The sequence below is a fragment of the Benincasa hispida genome, chromosome 9 (assembly GCF_027475165.1).
Source record: "Benincasa hispida cultivar pf3 chromosome 9, pf3_genome.v1.1, whole genome shotgun sequence".
NCBI lineage: Eukaryota > Viridiplantae > Streptophyta > Magnoliopsida > Cucurbitales > Cucurbitaceae > Benincasa > Benincasa hispida.
The window spans coordinates 51,026,164-51,051,448 of record NC_143486.1 but is presented as its reverse complement, the minus strand read 5'-3'; the positions used below and the strand labels follow the sequence as shown (position 1 = coordinate 51,051,448).

The 25,285-nt window shown below is 33.4% G+C and overlaps 1 protein-coding gene across 1 annotated transcript; it reads left to right on the top strand.

Moving 5' to 3' along the window:
- Nucleotides 1-3,900: 3,900 nt before the first annotated feature.
- LOC120086850 (kiwellin-like) lies at nt 3,901-4,860 on the top strand. The gene has a single exon (XM_039043664.2). The coding sequence runs from the start codon at nt 4,087-4,089 to the stop codon at nt 4,714-4,716; it is 630 nt and encodes a 209-aa protein (XP_038899592.1). The 5' UTR covers nt 3,901-4,086; the 3' UTR covers nt 4,717-4,860.
- The last annotated feature ends 20,425 nt before the right edge of the window (nt 4,861-25,285 follow it).

The window sequence follows — 25,285 nt, the reverse complement described above, 5'->3', positions numbered from 1 at the left end:
ACTAACTCTGATTTTCAGACTGGCTTTTAGGAAATCCACATCAGAATCAACATTCATTCTGAATGGAGGGACTGTAATAAGGTGTAGCATTAAGCAAGGATGTCTTGCGGATTACACTATGGAGGCAGAATATGTAACTGCTTGTGAAGCTGCTAAATGAGCTGTCTGGCTCAGAAATTTTCTGACAAATTTAGAAGTTGTTCCAAACATTACCCTACTCATCACCCATTATTGTGATAATAGCGTAGCAATGGTAGACTCTAATGAACCTTGAAGTCACGAATGAGGAAAACATATTGAGCGCAAATCTCATCCCATTAGGGAAATTGTGTAATGGGGAGATGTGATCGTCATACAGATCGCTTCGAAGCACAATGTTATTGATCCATTTATGAAGGGTCTCATAGTTAAAGTTTTTGAGGGCCACCTAAATAGTCTGGGTCTATGAGATATGAATCATCTAATCTAGGGCAAGTGGGAGATTTTGTCGTGTATACTGTATGCCTTAGTTTATTGTATTGTATTTGATACTGTACATACCACTCGCTTTAGGACAAGTGAGAGATCGTTGGATTTGGTGTCCTAAATCTCATATATCTTGTAATTTATTGAAACAAATTATATATTTAGAAATTGAAGAATCGTTGTATCCAATCGTATCCGTATCGTGTGGCCGTATCTGTATTTGTGCTTCATAGATTACAGAGCATTTAGGTTACCACTTAAACATGATCAACCTGTATGTCTCCACATACATGTTTAAGTTACAACGATAACCATGGATGTTAGTTTATTGGTTTGTGGTTAATGCAACTAAAATATCACATACTTTATAGGCAAAGTGAATAAAAATATCATATATTATTATCACATTAGAGTTTGTTCATACAAAATTTACAAACTATAGAACCCTGCGAGATTTAGGGCATCAACCCCAATAGGTCATATGCACAGTGTCACCACGATACGTCACCCAACCACATCCACATATTGCAAACTTTTTAGGTTATTACTTGAACATGACTCACTCATATGTCTACCATATATTGTTCAATCTACATTAAATAACATTGGATCTTAGTTTATTGGATTGAGTTAATACAATCTAAATGTGGAATAAAATATTTCTTATTTTATTAAAAAAATAGTCTTTATTGTTTTTTTTTTTAAAAAAAAATACAAACTAAGACATCCATGGTATTTAGGACACTAAATCCACATCTTCCAGTTATCCTAAAGCGAGTAGGGTGTACAGTAAAAAATACAATATAAAGTAAAGTACACAATACAATAAACTAAGGCATATTCTATATCCTATATCCTGGACAGTTTCATTGACAAAGCTAAACAATTCATTGAAGGCTCTATACGTTCCAAAACCTTCTAAGGTCTAATAAACCTTGGGTTTATTTTTCCTTTTCTGTTAACTTCCAACATATGTTTTCAAGGGGGAAGCTTATGGAAGATCTTATCTTCAGCTTCAAATTCTATGTGCCTATGGCGTTTGTCTGCATAACTCTTCTGTCGATCATGAGTTGTCTTTAATCTTTCTATCTAATAATTTCAACGTTTTTAGTAGTAGTCTGCAACAACTCAAGACCTAACAATTTCCTTCATCGGCTTCATCTCACGACACTAGGGTTTTACACTTTTTCCCATAACATGATTTCTCCAAGGACTTAACTAACGAAGTGACTTCATTCTTCAGGATTTGATCTTTCCTATCTAAGATCTATGTTGACGCATCACACGGCACAACACCTGTCAAAATCGACACCCTTATCCACTAGTTTTTGTAGTTTGATCTTCAACTCTCTTCCTAACTCCTCCAACACTAACCTATACAATGCTAGAAAAAGTCTTCACTGTCTTAAATACCATGTTAGACAACTTAGGGGAAACATTTAGGAATTCTCACACCATTAATCAAACTTGTTACCTAAGGTTTCTAATACATAATTAAACATTTATGTTATTATTCCATAATAGCGTACCTACCTTTTTTAGCATGAACTTATAAGTTGAAAGGATTTTTCCATACTCAACAACTGCACGATCCCAAGTCTAGCTTCACTATGAATTGTTTATCTCCATTAATTACCATGTAGTTAATGAGAAATGTAATCAGTATCAACAAGTGTATAAGAAAAAGTAGTGTCTATCAAAGATAGATACTGATTGAAATCTATCATTGTCTATCTTTGATAGACCATGATAGTAGTCTATCTGTGTCTATCAGAGATAGTTTATTAGTGTCCATCTCGAATAAACCATGATAGCAGTCTATCGTTTCTATCATTCATTCCATTCATTTTTTATATAAATAAATAAGTAAATAAATAAATAACTCTCAAGAAACTTCTTGATTTTTCATGTTGTTGATATTCTTAGGCCTAGTACTCAAAAAAGTTTTCAGTGATAGAAAGAGATAGATTTCTATCTCCTTCTCTATCAAAGATAGAATTCTATCTCTGTCTCCTCCTCTATTAATGATAGAGTTCTATCTCTGTTTCTATCATTGTCTATTAGATAGACAAAGATAGAACTCTATCATTATCTATTAGCTATCATTGTCTATCAATAGATAGACACAAATAGATTTATATCTTTCAATGATAAATAGAGATGGAGAGATAGAACTCTATTTCTGTCTATCTACATTCTCTATCTATCACATTCTATAGTGAGGAGGAGGAGTCTATCACATTCTATGGAGAGGAGGAGGAGTTGTTTGGTATTTTTATCATCTATGTGAATTTTCCTAAATAAAATATCATTTTAGTCCTTCAATTTTGAATTTTGAATTTTCATTTTTATTGCCAATGATAATTTAGTCCCTAATTTTAGTTCGTAAAAAAATTTATTTTAATCCTTAAATTTTGAGGAATTGGTTGGTTGTTTGGTATTTTTATCATCCGTGAGAAAATAAGTAAGAATGAAAATATTTGGTAAACGCATGCAAAATTTTACATTATCTTAGTTTTAAAAGTAAGTCAAATCTCATTTTGGCCCAATATTGATAGTAAATTGTACAATTAACTCTTATTATTGCTTCATCTTATGTGAAAGAGGACCTATCTTCTTAGCTATCATATGACTTAAGATGTATATTATTATGTTAAAGTATAAGTTTAGTCTTTAAATTTTGATGGTTGATCTATTTAGTCCTTAAATTTTCAATTTTATGTATAATAGATCACTGTCAAATTCAACATTCTTAAAAATCAACTAATCTCTATTGGATATAAATTTAAATTTTATGTTTAATAGAATCATAATTAAATATTTAAATTCGTGTTTGAGAGTTCTTTAAATTTTTTTAAAATTTGAAAGTCTATAGACTAAAAGTTTAAAGACCAAATATTATACGAATTTCAAATTTTAGAGACTAAATTTATATCTTAACGTTAAGTTAATCACTTTTTGTTACATTCTTAACAAAAACTAGTAATTTTATCACTAAAGTATTAAAGATTTCTTCATGGACATAATTTTAAAAGAAATATAGCATTTTCCTTCCTTAAAAAAACATATATATAACATCATCATTATTAATTATAGTACAACATACTAAGTCGACTCTTAAGAATCATATTATTTTAACCTTTGCGAAAGAAAAAAATAATAGTATTCTTTTTACTACAAAAAAAAAAAAATAGAATTTTAAAGGAATATTATTTTGTAATAAGTATTCTTTTTAGAATAAACACTAATTAACAATGTGAGTTGCAATAGTTTTTCCATGAAGATAAATAAATTAAAGTTAAAAGAGAGGAGACTCTAAAATAGTCTAAATTAAATTAAGAGAAATTTCAAAGAAAAACAATGATAATTTCTAGATATTCTAAGTCAAATACATGCTTATATTTATTCAAAGTGTATAGACACATAAATGTGGATTAAACATAAGTTGACCATATCTTAGAATGATGTATGTAAAATTTGTAGTGGACTAATTCTCCTTAAAAGGATCAAATAGCAAAAATTTATTAAAGGACACGAGGGACTAAAAAAATATTTGTATTCAATATATAAAGGGTGAAAAACGTCTCTCTTTTATTCATACAAAGGCTATATAGCATCTCCATGGCCAACTTAGTATTTTTGATCTCTATCATTCTTCTTCCTCACATCTCTCTAGCAATTTCTTCCTGCAATGGTCCATGCCAGACCCTAGATGATTGTGAAGGCCAATTGATTTGCATCAACGGCGCGTGCAACAACGATCCTGACATCGACGATAGCCAATGTTCTGAGGGTGGATCTTCACCATCTCCGAGCAGTGATTGCCAACCGATGGGAAGCTTGAGTTGCAATGGAGAATCCTTCCCGCAATACCAATGCTCACCAGCAGTGACTTCCTCGACCCAAGCTACGTTGACAAACAATGATTTTAGCGAAGGTGGAGATGGGGGAGCTCCATCAGAGTGCGATGAGGCTTTTCATGATAACTCTGAACGAATCGTGGCACTATCAACTGGTTGGTACAGTGGGGGCTCAAGATGTGGGAAGATGATTAGAATCACAGCGACGAATGGAAATTCAGTGTTGGCGAAGGTAGTGGATGAGTGCGACTCTGTGAATGGGTGTGATGCAGAGCATGCTAATCAACCGCCATGTCGTAATAATATTGTGGATGGATCTGATGCTGTGTGGAGTGCTTTGGGGCTAAATAAAGATGTGGGAGAAGAAGCTGTCACTTGGTCAGATGCTTAGAATTTAAAACCATTTCAATGCTTCTTGGCTACAATAATGTAATTGTCATTTTGATAATTACTTAGATGCATGACCACAAAAATATATGTTTTCTTTTAGTGAATGTTATGAGTGTCTAATAATAAAAAGTTTATAATTAGTGAAGTACGATATGTTCGTTAGTTTCTTTATATGAACTCATTCTAATTTTCCAAATGCAGTTTTTAATTTTGAACCACGTAAATTAAGGTTTGTTTATTAGAAAATCAAATTTTTGGTACAAATTTTGAAATATTGCAAATATAACAATCACATCTAAAATATTAATTATGCAAAAGAATTTAGAGATAAAATAAAATTTAAATTTATTAGTGATAGATTATATAGTTGATAAAAGTTTATCACATCATTAATACATTTTGCTATATTTATAATTCTTTAAAGAGCAAAATTAAGGGCACAGCCCAACCATGTGACTCATTCTTATGGTGCCACGTGTCTTTTTTTTTCTTGCAAGCTTTTCTTCCTTTCCTTTTTTCTCCAAATCTCAAGCTCCATCTTTTTTTTTTTTTTTTTCACGATTCGTTCACTTTTCTTTTGCAATTTTTACTTGGCTTTTGAAGTAAATTTCATTTTTTTTTTTTTGGTGTGTATTACGCTAACAACTTTCATAGAAGAAGACCTAACCTTAATCAAATCTTTTGATTTGTAGCCTATCTCCGAGTAATGTTTATTTTTTTCAATTTACAAATTTATTGTGAAGAAAAACATAGGAACATAGTGAAAAACGAAAATAGAAATTTTATGGTGAAGGAGAAGATAGGCAGCCATGGGATTAGGAGCATGAAAGAAAATCAAGGAAAAAAAAACTCAAGATTGAGATTTGAAGAAAGAAAGAAAAACTGAAGGTTAGATTTGGAGAAACAAAGAAAAGAAAAGAAGAGATGGATGAACGATTGGAAAAAAGAGAGGAGAAAAAAAAAAAGACATGTGACACTATAAAAGTGGGTCAAATGACTCTACTAACTTTTGTTTTGATCTAAAAATGTTGTCATACATGTCATTATTAATCTTAAAAATGCTATCGATTCTAATTATTCTATTAATTAATTGTCTTTTGAGTTCAATATTCTTCCAAACTATAGATAAGATTAGAGGAAGAGTTTGTAATAATTAAAAAAGAAAAAAAAATCAAAGAGAGAGTTTGAATCTTAGAAACTTTAGTGTCTATTAAATTTTACCACTGGGTTATATTAAATTAGATCTATATGCTCTCACGCCACAACCATAATCTAATAAATATTGACTAAGTTTAATGATCTTTTCACAAAAAAGAAAAAGAAGAAGAAAAAAATTTATGCACTCTTTTTAAATACTAATTTGAGGACATTACGATGTGCATGGTTAATAAACGAGATAAGAGTTTGTGTGTATACGCAATGTACGTGGTTAATAAAAGAGATAAGGGTGTGTGTGCGTGTGCGTATGCATGATGTATGTGGTTAATAAAAAAGATAAAGGTTTGTGTGTGCATGATGTATGTGTGTGACGAAGTAAGATATTTTCATTCATGCTATCTTAAACCAAGCTAACACAACTCTATATATACTCAGAGATGTGACTATTTGAATGGTAATAAATAATATATAGATATGTGGTCTTCTTATTAGTTTTAAAACACATAAAATTTAAAGAATTATTCTCTCATTTCTCATCTCTTTTATATATAATTACTCTCACACTATAGTACTTGTTTAGTCATACACTTGAAGTATTGAATACATAAGTTATAACCATCAAGGAAGAAATATACTTGTTTTAAGGATATTTGTAATAGATAGCAAAATAAGGGAAAAAATCTAAAAATATATCACCTCTTTAAAATATTTGCAAATATGGGCATCTCAATTATGTTGACATCTTAACACCTTCATCTTATCCCAATATATAAAATTGATCAAAAGAGGAGTACAATATCTAGAGCTAAAGAGAAGCTCAATATAAAAAAATACATAAGGGAATAGGCTAGAGAAAAGCCATCCAATTAATAGCAATTGAAGATACATCCACTAAGAGAAAAATAGGCTCTCTCGACGCCTAAAACCACCGTCAGGAGATCCATCGTCAGGAGATAGGGTCTCGCCCGACTACGTAAGAGTAGCGTCAGGAGTTAGCAATAACTCCCGACGCCATATATAAGTCGTCGGGAGATATTTTCGATATCCTGACGGGTAAAACTCCCGACGCCTGGATAGTATGTGTCAGGAGTTAGTCAAACTCTTGACGAGTTAAATAATTCGTCGGAAGTTTGTTAGGAACTCCCAACGGATCTCCCGATGGCTCATGATAGTCGTTGAAATATGAGTTATAAGATCCAGATCAAATCTGCCTTCTTCTTCAAAACCCTAGGTTCATCGGCTAGACAAGAGAGAGAGAGCAGCGCGCCATTCGTCCATCGTCCCGCCGTTCGTCTTCCACTGCCATTCTTTCACAGTTGTTCACAGGTTCGTCGTCCATTCATTTGACCGATCTTCGTTCCGTCGTCCATTCATCTGTCACCTCGCCATCACTGTTCTTCGTCCATTCATCGACTTCGCCGGTCAATTCATTACTTGTCTGTTCGTCGTCTTCCACCGGTAATATCTTCTTCTTGTTGTTTTTTTTTAAGAAATTGATATCTAAATTAAAATAGTATTTTTCTAATAACAGCAGAAAGTTTACTCCAAATGATAAAAATTAATTATTCCCATAGTATTATTTACATGGAAAATTTAGGAATTGTCATCAGTTTTATTTTATTTTTCAAATTACTTTTTCATTTTCTCTTTGTCTTCTTCAATTTCTTATATTTTGTACGAATTAGAGACTTTTTATTGTATCTATTTTAAGATCACATGGCATAGAAGATTTAAATATTGGACCTTTTTTTTTAATAATAGTATACACTTTAGCCAATTGAACTATATTTGCTTTAGCTTTTATTATCATGATTTGACAAAACCGAAAGATCAACCATAGTTTTTTTTTAAAAAAAAAAAAAAAAGAAAAAGAAAACCTTATATCTAATTCAAAGTATTACTTTTAAAAAATTAATAAAAATTAAGGTAAAAGTATGTGTTTCTTTTCATCATTTGATTCTCCATAACAACACATAGAGCCAAAAGTAATAAATATATTGGAATCTTTTTATTTATTTCAATTTTGCTTGTCAGATCTGAATTGTGAAACACTTGCATTGAAAGAACCTTGCTCGTCAGAGTCACTAACATTAATGTGAGAATTCCTAATTTTTCATAGATGGAAGTAACATTCATGAGCTTAAATTTCAAAATCAAATAGCTATTAAAATACGTTTTGTTGAACAAAATCCTTTGTGCTAATTGTATCCCTCCACCAATTTCAATTGTTTTCAATGCATGGCGGATGTGATGATATGAACTTTCGACATTTTAATTAATACAGGTTATTTTTTTGGATTATAAGTTGGTCAGAAAATGTTTATTTTTAAGGATGAATAAAGAATGGATCAAACTAAGGAATAAGTTGTCGGTGGAGTATAGGGAATGAGTATCCTAGTTTTTAGATGTGGCGAAGTTTCATGTCAATGATTCCAGATGAATAAGATGTCTATGCAAGAATTGTATGAATTCAATGTGGAAAAAATTAGATGTTGTGGAGCGATATCTATTAACATGTGGAATATCTCCCTCGTACTGTGACTGGGTATATCATGGAGAGCCATTTAACTTATCTAGAGCTGTTGAAAGTCATACAACTCATCCAATACACAATGTTGAAGTAAATAGTATAGAGGATAATGTTGTTGAAGAAAATGAGATGTTGAATCTTATAAACGATCTACAAGTTCAAATTAAAAAAGAATATGCAAATGTTGAAGGGATTGAGGATGATGGTCTCTATTGGTCAAGAAAGAGATACCATGAACTTATTCGAAGATTTAATGACCGAAGCACGTAATGAACTATACCCTGGTTGTTTGCAAGTTTCATCCTTGAACTTTTTAGTGAAGTTGATACATATCAAAGTTCTAAATGGCTGGAGTAACAAATTTGTTGCTAGAATTTTAGAAACAGCATTTCCAGCCGACATTGCTATACCTACTTCCTTTTATGAAGCTAAGTGAAAATTGTGTGATTTAGGCCTAGGTAATGAGTCTATTCATGCGTGCAAATATGATTGCGTATTGTATCGAAAAGAATTTGCAGATTTGCATCAATTCCACGTTTGTGGTGAGTCTCGGTACAAAGTTAATGATGGCAAGGGTAAAAAAATACCACATAAGGTATTGTGTCATTTTCCATTGATACTGAGATTAAAATGATTGTTTGCATAAAAAAAAATGTACTTCCGACATGAGATGGCATAAAGATAAGCGAGTTGAAATGGAGGATGTGTTACGACATCCAGCTGATGCGAAGGGGTGAAAACAATTTGATCGTGAATTTCTCATTTCACTTTAGATCCCCGAAATGTTCATTTGGGATTAGCTTCAGATGGGTTCAATCCGTTTGGAAATATGAGTACTGTCCCTTTTTTTTTTCATATTCTTTCCTTTATCTGATTTTTGCTTCTTCTTTTTTTTTCTCATTTTCTTTCCTTTCTTCAGTTTTTGCTTCTTCCCTTTCTTCGGTTTTTGCGTTCATCTCCCCAATCTTCTCATCTCTCCAAACCTTTCCCTCTCTCCCTCATCTTCCCATTTCCCACTAGAAAAGTTAAAAAAATATATATATATGAGGATTGGGAGGAAATTACATGTTCTAATAAATCTAAAGCATTATTGAGTAGGAACCTAAGAGATAAAGGATCTTTAGAGGAGAAGGCAACAATAACAAATGATGAACTAGCATTAAATAAGTTTCTTGGTTTGGTGGATCTATCTCGAGGTCAAATAGGATAATTGTCTAAAATATATCCACGTTTGTGACAATACATGCACTTAATTATAGAACAATCAATAAAGTTATGACCATATAATTTACAATTTGTGCAGAGAAGAAACTCATAATATTTTCGCCATTATAGATGGGTGAACGAAAGAAATTAAACCAAACCAAACCAGGTGAACTAAACTAAACCACACTAGATTTAACTAATCAAAACCGAAAAAAAAAACAATTGAACCAAATGGAACCAAGCTGGTTTTACTTTACTAAACTGAGCCAAACTAATTTGAATGGGTCAAAAACCCAAGCAAAATAATGAAAGAACCGGATAGATCATATTTGACTGATGAACAGAGATCCATGGTGGTGGATCTGATACTAATGACAAAAGGAAGTAATCTGAGTTTTCTGACTGCACAAATGTGCGAGCATGAAACAGAGGAGTGGATTTGGAACCAACCCATGAACGGATTTGGGTGTTCTAATGGACGGATGATGCAAATGATGATTCAAGATCTAAATCACGAAGAAAACTTATGAGATTTAAAAATCAGATGAGTACCAACCAGAGGTGATTCGCGATTGACGGTGAATCACAGACAGCAAGCCAAACAACGAAAGGATGTAGATCTGAACCACAAACAACTAGGGAATTGCTCAAACGGCTGATCTGAACCTACAAACCGTTTGAACTGCTCGATTTGAACCAAAATCGATGCACTCTGTCAGATCTATGCATGAGGTCGATAGATCTATGTAGAGGTCTTCGGCTGTACTGTGGCACAATCAAATCTAAATAGTGTTGCGGTTGGGATGTTGTAGTTCTAAGCGTCAATGGCTGAAGAGTGGTACGGAAACGGCAGTTTATAACTTGCAAAACCCTAGCTAGGCTTTGATACTGTTAAATTGTAAACTACTTTTGTTAGGATTTTCAGGTTGCAAAGTCAAGTCTTCTTTTGTTAAATAGTTGAGCTTTGTTAGGGATTCTTGTTAGCTAATTTTAATGTTGTACTAAGCAATTTATACCTGTACAATTGATCAATAGAGTCACAAAAAATCGTCCATTCAAATCTTGTTTTCTACATGGTATCAGAGCCTTGCTAGCTGGTTTCTTCTTCCTCTTGTTCTCTGTCATCGCTGTCGTCTAATCATTGCACCAGTGTCGTCCACCCAGATCCTCTTCTCTGTCATCGCTGTCGTTTGGTCATTGCACCAGTGTCGTCCACACAGATCCCCTGTCTGGTGTCAAGAAGAACCACCTAGATCCCCTGTCCAGTGTGAAGAAGAACCACTTAGATCCCCTGTCCGGCGTGAAGAAGAACCAAGTCGTGTCAGTGAAAACAGGCTCCGCCGATCCAGATCGTCTATCTGACACATTCAAAGCTACTGTGAAAAACTCGACCTTCGATCCCTGATTTTCGATCCATAACTCGACCCTTGATTCCCATTTCTCGATCCAAAACTCGACCATCGATCCCTGATTCCCGATCCAGAACCCAACCCTCGATCCCCGATCCGATTCCGTGTCTCACATCTGAAGTGTGTGAAGAACTAAAACCAACACTTGACCCGCACCCAACTCGCGACCCACATCTGAGCCCGTGAAGAACCACACGTCGAGCCATGACCAGGTCAAGCCACCAAGCCAAGGAGGAAGCTGAGTTGAATCCGAGCCGATTATTGTTTTGAGCCAAATCTAAGCCGATCTTTAGCCGATCCTTTTGTTTTATTTTTAGTTGATCCTGTTGCCAGTTGATTTTGGTTTTTTTTCTTTGACTCATACTGATATATTTTTTTCTCCTTGTTTTAAATGGAGAAAAATGACATCTTTCGTCCTATCAGCACAATCCTTGAAGGCACCAACTATATTACCTGTGCCTATCAAATGAAGAGCTTCCCGATTGGTCTTAAATTGTGGCGAGTGGTAATAGGTGATGTTGTTAAGCCTATCAAAGGAGCCACTGAAGAAAACAGTAAATTTGTGGATGGAATAGAAGGGATAGCAAGAACCATCAGATAATCACCTGGTTGGGTAATACCTCTATCCCAGCCATTCGCACTCAGTTTGATGCGTTCGACACCTAAAGAACTTTGGAATTTTCTGTCCGGACGATTCCAAACCGTGGGTCTTGCCTACTACTATCAACTTCATACTACTCTAGTTGGCACAAGTCAGAAGATTGGCAATCCGTGAATGAGTATTTTGCTATTCTTCAACCTATTTGGACTCAATTAGACCAAGCTAAGATCAGTCCAAATCATCTACGACTTATCAAGGTCCTTATGGGGCTTCGTTCTGAGTATGAGTCTGTTTGTGCTGCCTTGTTACACCGCAGTCCACTACCATTTTTTGATGCAGCGATTCAGGAAATTCTCTTTGAGGAAAGGCGACTTGGGTTAGTCTCCTCTCCTTCCCCGGACGTTGCTCTCGCAACTAGTCATTCACGATTTCCAACTGAGTCGATTTTTTACAAGAACTGCAAATAGCATGGTCATAGGTTTTCCAGTTGCCCCACCATTGAATGCAGATACTGCCACAGAAGGGGTCATATCCTGGACAACTGTCTTACCAAACCACCTCGGCCTCTAGGATACATCAATAAATCCAAGAATTCTCCTAAGCATGGTTCTTCGTCTATCGCGTCAGCTACCACTACCTCGAATGTGGTACCCCCTAATCCTCCAAGTATTCAGATCAACGATCTTCAGGACTTGCTAAAACATGTGCACTTTCCCAACTCTCCTGCCCTTGCCATCACACTAAGTACATCTTGGCTCCTCGATTCGGCCTATTGCAATCATATGACCTCGAATATGGTCTTACTGTCTTCCTCCACCCCTGTACAATCCCTGCTGCCGATATATTCTGCTGTTGGTAACTACATGCCTATTTCACATGTTGGGACTGTCAGTGCATCGAGTATTAGTCTTTCCACTACTTATCATATCCCGCACTTGACTTTCAATCTTGTCTTTGTTGGACAACTTTGTGACCTGGAACTAACTATTCTCTTTTCCTCTCATGGTTGTCAGGTTCAAGATCCGCGGACGGGTCAGATGGTTGGCACAAGTCGCAAGGTAGGAAGATTATTTGAGCTCACGTCCCTTCAGCCTCATGTTTTGCCATCTGTGTTTGCAACTGTCACAGATACCAATACATATCAATGGCACCTTCATCTTGGCCATGCATCATCTGACAAACTTCATAGCCTAATTTCTATTGGTACCTTAAGTAATGTCTCTAAATTTCATTCATATTATTGTTTACATTGCAAACTAGCAAAACAACCTGCTTTATAATTTCTTACTTCAGCATCTCTCTGTGATAAACTATTTGGCCTTATTCATTCCAACGTTTGGGGCCCTCCTCCTACCCCTACAATAAATGGTTATCGGTATTTTGTTTTATTCATTGGTGACTACTTCCATTTTACTTGGATATATTTTCTTAGGAATCGTTCATCTTTACCCCAAATTTATATTGAATTTGCTAAAATGATTCAAACCTAGTTTTCTCTAACCATCAAAATTCTTTGGACTGAATATGCCATGGAGTACAAGGATTTTTACCTACTTTCCATCCTAACTCAATATGGCACTCTTATCCAATGCTCATGTCCTTAAACCTCTCAACAAAATGGCCGGGTTGAAAGAAAACATTGCCATATTCTCGACTTTGTCCATGCACAACTTCTCTCTACATCTTGTCCTAAAAATTTTTGGGGAGAAGTTGCAGTCACATTTTTCTATATTATCAACCACCTTCCCTCTACTATTCTCCACAATGTGTCTCCTTTTGAGTGATTATATGGCATTTCACCCTCTTATTCTCTTTTCAAAGTTTTTGGTTGTGCCTGCTTTATTTTACTTCATCCCCATGTACATTCCAAATTTGAACATTGGGCTTGTTTGTGTTGTTTTCTTGGTTATAGAATTGAACACAAGGGATTCCGATGTTGGGACCCCATATCCATTTGGTTACGTATTTCTCGCCATGTCATCTTCTGGAAACATCATATATTTTCTAATATTTTTTCCTTCCATGCCTCCCTTCTTGGTACTTAATTATTCTTCACTAGTCCTACCACAGATCTATTTCCCGCCTGTGAATCTCATCTGAGTCTCCCACTCCACCCATTCCAGAGTATGAGTATTTCGCTCCACCTGACTCTCAAATGGGTGTATGTTGATCTACCCGAGTCATTAGACAAGACTCATACTTGGGAGTATGTTGATCTGTCGTCTGGCAAGAAACCTATTGGATGTAATTGGATCTATAAAATCAAGACCCGCACTGATGGATCTATCGAAAGCCATAAGGCTCGTCTGGTGGCTAAAGGGTATTTATAGGAATATGGTATTGACTATGAGGAAACATTCGCTCCAGTTGCACGAATGATATCTCTCCGGAGTCTATTAGTCATAGCAACCGCCAGGTAGTGGCCCTTTCTTCAAATGGATATTAAGAATGTCTTCCTCAATGGCATACTATTTGAGGAAGTGTATATGCGACCACCACTTGGCTTACCTTCTCCACCAAACAAGGTCTGTCTTCTTCACCGTGCATTATATGGGCTCAAGCAAGCTCCTTGTGCCTGGTTGCAACTTTCAGCTCTAAAGTTACTATGCTTGGATTTTCCTCCAGTGCGCATGACTTTGCTTTGTTTAACTCGGAAAACTTCTTGTGGACTTGTTCTCCTTCTGTTATAGGTGGATGATATTATCTATTACTAGTGATGATCCTCAGGCTATTTCAGATCTCCGACGCCATCTAGGAGAACATTTTGAGGTGAAAGATCTGGGACCGCTCAGTTACTTCATTGGTCTTCAGGTTTCATCATGCTCTGATGGATACTACCTATCTCAAGTGAAGTATACATCAAATCTGTTAGCTTGTTCAGGTATCACTGGTTCTGTCACAGCAACGACACTGTTGGATTCCAATGTCTGTCTGACCTCTTTCGATGGTGTTTCCCTCCCATATCCAACCCTGTATAGACAACTAGTTGGAAGCTTTATATATTTAATAGTAACTCGTCCAGACATAGCTTATGCGGTTCATATTGTCAGTCAGTTCATGTCCAATTCCCGCACTATTCACTTCATAGCTGCCCTTCGTATTCTACGTTATGTTAAAGGTACGCTAGGACATGGACTTCAATTCTCCTCTAAATCCTCTTTTCATCTATCTGGATATTCTGACGCTAATTAGGCGGGTGATCCTATAGATAGACGGTCTACCGCAGGTTATTATTTTTATTTGGGTGATCCTCTCATCTCTTGGTAAAGTAAGAAACAAATGGTTGTTTCTCGATCCAACACTAAATTGGAGTATTGTGCACTTGCTGATGCAAACTTAGAGGTCTTGTGGTTATGTTGGCTTTTGACTGACATAAGGGCTCCTCAAAATTCTACCACTATTCTTCACTGTGACAATCATAGTGTCATTCAGATAGCACATAATAATGTTTTTTATGAATAGACAAAGCACATAGAGACTGACTGCCATTTTCTCTACCATCATCTTCAAAACTCTACTCTGCGCCTTCAATCCATACCTACAACTGAGCAACTAGTCGACATCTTCACCAAAGCCTTTCCCTCTGGACGCTTTCTTCAGCTACTGTGCAAACTCAAGTTGGGTTCTACCCTCCCACCTTGAGTTTGAGGGGAGATGTTAAATTGTAAACTACTTTTGTTAAGATTTTCAGGTTGCAAAGTCAAGTCTACTTTTGTTAGATAGTTGAGCTTTGTTAGGGGATTCTTGTTAGCTAATTTTAGTATTGTACCAAGCTATTTATACCTATACAATTGATCAATGGAGTCACAGAAAATCTCATTTTGTTAGATAGTTGAGCTTTAATAGGGGATTTTTGTTAGCTGATTTTAGTGTTGTACCAAGCTATTTATACCTGTACAATTGATCAATGGAGTCACAGAAAATCATCCATTCATATCTTGTTTTCTACAGATACCATGTGGTAAACGTATTGATATTTTATTTTATCAAGGTGTAATACATTTACAAATGAAAAACAATATAAGTATACATAAGATGAATAACAAATAAGGTAAATCTCCTAATATTTGGCCTTGTATCTCATAATCATATATGGTAATAGTTTCCAAGTCCCCTCTCTCCCCTTACAGCTATGGAGCTTACTATCAGAAAGTAAAGAACTGTAAGCCCAAAATATTTTCGATGTCAAATCTCAATGTCGGAGTTGTAACCCCAAACTAGATAACTGTAGCCAAACTTGCCCTGCTAATGTCGTTCAATAAGGCTACGATGTTGCAACGTGCACATGCACAGTGGAAGTAAAATGGATCTTTAGCACTCTATTTATGCAAATTTATAAGGAATAAGCATGCAAACTAATGTGAAAGAAAAGTTAGAATACAACCTTTGTAGCTCCAAATTGACCACCAATTCTGCTCAAATCTCCTTACAAACCGGTTGTGAACCACTTGAGAGTCTTCTCGACTATTCTCTAGCCTTTGAACGGGATGGTGGGATCAGGGTAACTAAAACAAGGATGAATTTATTATAGAAATTGAGAGGGATTTAAGGACTTAATTTCTAAAACTATTTTAGAATCACTAAGTTGCCATGAAGAATTTATTTTTCAACTAACTTGAAATTCACCAAATGGCCAAGAAGCTGTAATCTCTATCAAAGTATTCTATTTATAGAGCAATTACATGCAATTCATATAAAATTGAGTTAACCAATTTTTTACACTTCAAAATGCATTCAATTTAGTGGGATAAGTGGTATTTTGTGGAATCAACACTTTGCCAACTAAATTACTCACTAATTCACTAGAAGTTGGATTTTTTTCACTAAAAATCATTCTTGGATCTTTCCACTAAGTGAAGTCAACATTTTGACTTTTGACTATTTTGAAATCAACATTTGATTCAGTCAAATTTTAATTAAACATAATATCAATTCAAAACTAATTTTGGAATTCCTCACTTAGTCAAGTTAAGTTTTTACCTTTGTGAAGGAACTCCATTTACAGAGAACCTTGGAGTCGAAGCGGGTCGTCCAAATCCTATTTCGATTGAAAATAAACATTTACAATTAAAAAAAAAAAACAAATTATGCACTTTATTTAAAATTACAGCATGTTTTCTAATAAGAAACAAATGATTTAGAGATTATACATTTGAAGAACTCTTCTTCAAGTAAATCCCTCGTACTATCACGAACTCTCATTGAGAAAACAGTAACGAAACTCGAACCAAAGGAAGAGGACACTACCACTTGGTAACCTTGGTATTCTCCGTGTGAGAACCCAGAAGTGGTGGGCTCTGGCTATTTTAGTTAGGAGGGAGTTTAGAAGTTGGAGGAGGAAGACGATTAAGGAAGTAACTCTCTATCGCATAAGAAAAACTTCAATCGTTTTGTGAATCAAGTATATCGCATCGACTCTGATTTTGATCGTGTAATCTCTTGTCTCACAAGTCGTGTGTCGATCATTTAGGAAAAGTAAAATCTTATCATATTTATCCCAATAGCCATAAAACCACAACTTCCCACTAAGGTAGTTGAGAGAAAAAGGGGATAATTATCGAATAATTAATAATATAAATAAATACGATAACCAACTTATCATATTATATTTATAACTATAGTTTTAATATTACATCATATACAATATAAACTATAGTTTTTTTTTCTCTATTTTATGACATTTAATAGAAATCATATTTATATTAAATCTAACAACTATGAATCTTATTCATAGAAAATATATTTGAATCACATTCAAATATTCATTCCTCCAATTAAACAATAATGTATCAAATACATTATGTCAATTATATCACATATAATTGAATCAATTTAATTCTATCATATATAATTAAATTCTCTCTTATTAATTTGAACATTTCAAATTAACCCAAAAACTGATTCTCAACTAAATCCTTTGAGCTACCAAAGGAACTTTATAGACCTGTAGCTTGAAGCTCCAATAGTACGTGAATAATTAATTAAATTCTTTAATTATACTATCCACCATCCGTTAACTGTTGGGCATTCCACTAAAGACCGATAGTTGCACTCTTCGCACTACAGATGTATTTCTATGTCCATTGGATATAACCAATCAATGGTACGATGACCCTTTACAAATTGTTCGTAAGTACAACTGGGCCAAATTACCGTTTTGTCTCTGTAATTACATCTAACTCCTTAAGTACCATTAATCCCTCTAATGAACAATAGATCATAGTCCCACTATGACTAAACTTCTCTCGGGCCAAGAGAGGGTGTTGCGCCACATTGTTCAAGACCTAGAATCATTCCTTAAGAGAACAATTTATCTACTTACCCCTGCTTCGAAGAAGGAGTGAATTCTATCTTGTATAGCTGAGTTCCCAGCTCCCCAATCAGTAGAACCCTAAAATGGTAGGCTTATTGAGTCAGCGATCTGGCCACTCTCACCCATACAAATCAAAGGACTACCCCTCATAGGCAGGACTTCACAACTCACTTAGGATTAAGGTCATGTTACCTATGGTCATCCTAGTGAAATGAAAGTCTCTATTATGAACAACGTTATATAATGAGACTAAACATTTCGTGGTCTGGTCTTATACAAACTCCTTTGTATAGAATATCCCCGCTCACATGTCTAATATATGAATGATCAGGATCAGATCATTTTTAGCGCTTTACAACATTTGTAATACCTACAAAGTGAGCCATACTCGTAGTGTTACCAGGATAAGGTACCCAGCCTTATCCATATACTATAGACCATTTAGGTTATCACTTAAACATGATTCATCTGTATGTCTTCACATACATGTTTAAGTTACAACGATAACTGTGGATGTTAGTTTATTGGTTTTTTGTTAATGCAACTAAAATATCATATATTTCATAGACAGTGAATAAAATATCAAATATTATTAATCATATAAATGTTTGTTCATACAAGGTTTACAAACTATAAGACCTTACAAGATTTAAGGCATCAACCCCAACACTTTGACCTTCAGAGCTTAGTGAAGTCAACATTTGACTTCCACCAACTTTGATTAATTCCATATAATTCAAAATTAATTCAAATAATTAATTTAAAATTAAGTTAATATTAAATATAATCGAACAATTTAATTAATTTAATTTAATATTCAATTATTAAATCCAATCCCAATCCCGATGAATCCTTATTCATCGTTTTGATATTTAAATCTTATTTAAATATCTCAAACTCTCTTTATCATTTAATTCCCAATTGATTGATACGCCGTTAAATATTTAAATCTTATACCCTAATTCGAATATGAACACTTCAATTTCATTCATCGCACTATTCTAAGGTTTAGTCTGATATGAGCTAGTAGAAGGACCTACTGGACCTACAAATTATGATCTCCAACGATTTGAGATTAACTAATTAAACTCTTTAACCTAATTAACCAACATTCTTTAACTACTGGAACCCTCCACTAAAGATAAGTAGTTGCACTCTCCTCACTATAGATATATTTCTATCCACATGATTTAACTATGATTAGTAAGTTGATCCATCACAGGTTGTGCGTAGTTGCAGTTGGATTAAAATTAACATTTTACCCCTATAATATATCTTGCTCCTTAAGTCTCCACTGATCCACTAATGAACAATTGATTTATGGTCCTACCATTAAAACCGAGTCCCTCTCAGTCATAGAGGGGGTAAGACCCTTTGTTCAAGACTAGGAGTCAGTACTTAAGGGAAAAACCTATCTACTAACCCTAAAATGGGGTAGGAGTGAATTTCATCTTGCAAGATTATGTCCCCAGCTATCTACTCGAACTTACCCCTAAAATGGGAGGCTTATTGAGTCGGCGTTGTTGAGCCACTCTCATCCATGGAGAGTAAAGGATAATCCTTAACAAACAGGAGTTCATAGTTAGCTCAGGATTAAGATCGAGTTACCTTAGAACATCAAATTGAAATAGTCGGTTTAACAGTAAACGGTATTATAAAGAAAAGTGACTATTTCGTGGTCCGGTCTTATGCAAACATCTTTTGCATAGGATGCCCTCACTCGCATGTCTCTACATGAACGATTTTAGGATCACATCATTTGTATCATATACAAAGTGAGCCGCATCCATAGTGTCCCCAAGATAAGGTACCAAACCCTATTCATATACTTATAGATTGTTCTGGCCATATACTCGAACTTGATCTATATATAAAATTCAAGTATTTATGCTATAGCATGGGGTTCGTTAGTTTATTGGATTTAGGCTTTTAACAAGTGCAATTCACACATTTAATGACAACTTTATTGAATAAATCTCAATAACATCTTTATTGCAAATAGTTCATGTTTATTAAAAATAGAATATGTTTATTGCAAATAGAATATGTTTAATACTTACAAACTGCGAGTTTTAGGACCTGCAACCCAACATCCGGCTCCACATCCGGCCTTTTGCTATCACACATGCACTTATTTTCCTGATAATAAAATCCCCAATTTCATTGTTGGGTGCTTGTTTTAGTTGATCCATTAGCCCTCTGGAATCGTCGAATTCAGCTGAGGATCTGAATCGCTCCCTTGCAAATGAGTATCAAGAAATTCGTCTACTTCCTTGCGTTTTGAAAATTCGACGACTCACCGCATTCGGAAGAGGTAGTTCAAGATTCCAACGGTGTGAAGACCAGTGGCCTCCAAGAACCTAGAACTCTAGTGTCCCTTTCTCTTTTCTCTTATTCTTCTTCTTCGTCTTTATCATTAGTAGAATTTTGATATCTCCTTCGTGAAAATGATTCATCAATAATGATCAGCCACCAGAGTATGTTGATAATGCTCTTTGATTTACTACGATTATTCCCTTTCCTCCTCATAATCAAAGTTGTAATTATCAAATTTCTCATTGGTTTGGTCTTCGTTGTGGGTTTGATGGCCGAAGGGTAGGAGTAAAGGGATGAAAGAGGAGAACAACAAAGAAAAGAGGAAGAAGAATGGAAAAAGAGAGAGAAGAAAGAGAAAAATAGAAGGAAAAAAGGAAAAAAGGAAAAATAGTGTCATGTGAGATAAAAAAATAAATATTGCCACATCATTAAAAAAAATAAATTCACATTGCCACATCATTTTTTCGTTAGTCAGCTAATGGTAAACTTAACTTAGGGGCTATTTAAAACTATTTCTCAAAACTTCAGAGACTAAAAATATCCATTTTTAAACCTCAAGGACAAAATAGACACCAACTTCAAACCTCAGTGACTAAAAGTGTATTTTGCCCTAACTATAAATTAATCATAAATTTAAGGGTCTGTTTGTTTCACATGTATTGTCTTAGGATTTCAGACAGATATTTAACATATGAGTTTATTTCACAGGATTTCACTTAACCCATCTTGATTTTTTAATACCCTCCATACTTGTAGGATTTTTATACCTGGGAGATGAATAAAGTCTGATTAATAAATAAATTAATATCAACTAATTATTATTATTAAATATAAATATATTATTTAGACTTAATAAATTTCAACTATTACATTTATCATGATATTTTGGAGTTGTTTGGGGTACCGTAATGGAATGAGATTACAGTATAATGTCATGCAAAACCGATGTTTGGATTGAACGTTTTGGGCCTGATTTGTAATATTAAACTCATTCCGTTCTCACAGTTTTCAACTTAACCCTTTTTCCTACCGTTTTCTAGCTTCACGATCCCATTTTTGTTCTGTCTTCAATTCTTGACACATTCCCACACCTCAAATTCTCAGTAATTCTAATTACATTCCAGCCCCTCAAACAGCTCCTTTATGTTATCTTAACTATCTAATATAAATTTTGTTATTAATTATTAATATTTATTTAATTATTTTTATTAAATAAATAAAATAATATTTAATTAAAAATATTCATTTATTGGTATTTTAAGTGAATAAATAATTAATCAATATAACAATATATTATTAAACTTAATTATGACTACATTACTTGTTCTCTTATATTTGATTAAATAATTATTTAGTTTTAGTTTCTATATACAAAATTAATAAATCAAACACACCCATTTAACTTCTAGATATTAATTATTTTGCAAATCCAAACACAAACATTAATTATCTCAGACATTTAAATTTTAGATATTTAATATCTATACCCATGAAACAATATTTGTCATCAAAACGGCTCCAAAGATAAATCAATCTTAGTTTTAATATAAACTATTTATAAATCTATGGGAGAGAGGGTCTGTAAAAGCACGAGAATTTGATTTTGATAACTTAATAAAGGTTAAAACCTATTTTGGTCCATTAACTTTGAATTTTGTTCTATTTTAATCTATAAACTTTAAAATATATCCATTCTAGTCTTTAAACTTTTAAAGAGTACTTACTTTAGCTCTTGCTTTAAGATTATGTTAACACTTAAACAATGGTGAATTGACTTGTATTTTTGGATGACTACACTGTCAAATAAGTTAGTCATGCTAAAAATTCTACGGTTCAATTTTGAACTAAGTGGTAAAACGATTTTCTATAAGAGATCTCAAAAATCATTCTGTGTCCAAGATTTTGGCTATTCTATTTTGGCACGTTGGTTGTTAATATTTTACTTCATCTTCCTCAACCCATGCTAAAAGCAATTTCATCCTTAAACAGATTTCATTTTTAAAATGTTAGCATAACTTTAACAATAGAGATCAAAATAAATATTTTTTAAAAGTTCAATAACTAAAATGGATGTTTTTAAAAGTTGAGACCAAAATAGAATAAAATTCAAAATTTAAGAACCAAAATAGAATTTAAACTATTAAAATAAATTTATTTATTTATTTTTATTTGACATGCCTTGGACGCAGCGGAAGACACAAAATAAAATAATAGCATTATTGGAAATTGACAAGTGTCAGTTGTAGAAGCAGATAAAAGACAAGACTACTTTTCTTTTTTTCTTTTTTGCTAATTTTCATTTTGCCCCTTGAAATTTTGCTATACAATCAAATTTCTAAAATAAGTCGATTGATCTAGGAAAATATGCATTTCCAAGAGACTTTGAAAATACACTGTTTAGTAGGGATGACAATGGGACCAGGGTAAGGTGGGGATGCACTCCCTATCCCGTCTTTATGGGGATTCTTAATCCCCGTACTCGCCCCCTTCCCCGTTTTGGGGGATCGGGGTCGAGGATCCAGGTTCCCACAGGAAAAATTCTCCGTTTTTTATTTTTTTATTTTTATTATTTAAATTTAACTAAATTTTGTATTTACATTAAAATTGTAAAATTTATGTAAAATTATTAAGATTATTACATATACTTGTTTAAATCAACAATTAAAAAAATATTTTATTGTTTTAATTATAAATTAATAAAAAAAATAAATTTATTCTATTAAAAAATAAAATTAAAAAAGAAAAAAAAAAGAGAAACTAAATTAGCTTCCCTACTATTTCGGTAGTTTACATAATATACATACATACATACATACATACATACATACATACATACATACATACATACATACATACATACATACATACATATATATATATATATATATACACACATACATATCACTATGCTACTGTTTTAGTGTGTATGTATATATATATATCAACAATTAAAAAAAATCGGGATGAGTGCAGGGATAGGGATTGGGGTCGGGGACAGGGCGGGGATCCCCTCCCCATCCCAGACCAGGGACCCGATTTGACCCCCATACCCAGTCAAACTGGAGATTCCCTATCCTGATCGGGTCGGAAACCCGCGGGGGACCTGACTCTGCGGGGAATTTTGTCATCTAGTTGCCATGAATAGGCTTTGTCCATGGCTTTCTAAAAATCGCACACACTTAAAATAACTAGTGTACTACTTCGTGTATGTTATTTTTTATTTAATTTTTTTGAATAACTTAATTCTCAAATGATTTAGACAAAATGTTATTAATTATTAGTATATTAAAATTAATTTTAGTATGTTACGTCTTTTATTTTATTTTATTCATTGAATATTTTTATTTTCACATGACAGTTACAAATATAGCAACAGACTCAAAGTATTAGCAAATATACCATAATGTAAAAAAATTACAAATATGACAAAATTTAGTAGTCTATCAATGATAGATCATATCGTAGTAGTTGATAGACTTTACCATATTTGTAATTTTTTTAAAATGATGTTATACATTTGGTTATTATCCTTAAAACTACTGACAATTGCAATTCCTTACACACACAAGAAAAATGCTACTAATTGCAATTACCTTACACGGAAGCATGCACGCGCACTCGCACACACATACACATACTCGCATACGCACATGCACACACGCACACACTCCATTTTCTCCATTGAATGTTTTACCTAGGGTTAATTTAATTTAGAAAAATACAACTAATTATTTTACTAAGTGATTGTTTAAATTTGCCCAAAAGTAACACTTACTTTGGATAGTTAAACAACTTTGATTAATGTTCATTAAACATTTTAATAAACTTTAATCAATAATTGCATGCTTTAAGAAAATATATCTAATTCACCTTTCCAGATCTGTTCTCATGTAGGAGTACTTTGTTTTCGTCAATTTAAATATCCAGCCTAGATAGAACTAGCCTTAGACAAAAGGTCCCTTATAGATACATTTGTTACAAATTTAATCTTTTAATTAAAACCAATTTAATCCCATTAAATTGATTAAAAGATTAAACTAATTTCTAATTTCATAAGAAATTTTATGATCTTAGGTTTATATGAATCATATTTTTAAAATTATTTTAAAAATTATTTGAACCTAAGTTTACATGCAATTTTGAATTATTAATTTTAATTTCTAATTTCATTTCATTATAACAATTATAAAATAAATGAAACAAATTAAACTCATAATTGTATCAGATGAATACTTGATAAAATTATAACAATTATAAGATTATCTAAAGTAGTGTCATGCATTATGCAATTCCCATTTCATTACTAAACATACATAACATTTATATAATAAAGTAATGAAATGATTAATAACATATATACTTCCATATATCCAAACTATATATTATAACCCTTATAATATAAATGATGCATGACTATGTTATTAATGTATGCAAGAATATATTATAACACTTATATTATATGATGCATGAGCATGCTATAAAATCAAATCATGCAACTATATATTATAACATTTATAATATAAATGATGCATGAATAATGCATAACCTATGGTGAGATTTCACTATATAACATACATTATGACGTATATAAATAAAATTAAACGACACATCAAATGCATAATTTAAACAACAATTATTGGACTGGGATTGGACTCCTAAGAAATTAATTAAATTAATATAACTTTTATATTAATTTAATTAATGAAAAAACTAACTATTAAAAAATAATAGTTAAACTGGTTTAAAACAGGTGGACCGAGTCTTGAACTACATGAACCGGACTGCCCAACAACTGAACTGCCCACGAACTGCTTGAACCAAGCGAACCAGACGCGAACTAGCTAAACCACAAACCGAAAAAATCTTTTCATCTCGAAGTGTTGCAACGCTATGGAAAATTTTTCTGTTTCGCCCTTCGCAACATTGCAATGCTACTGTACAGTAGCCACTGTTAAGACGCGAAATCCTTCGATTCTTCTATGATTTTGGCCTCGTTTTCTCTAGAAAAACATCAGGAAACTCACGAAAGACTCAAAA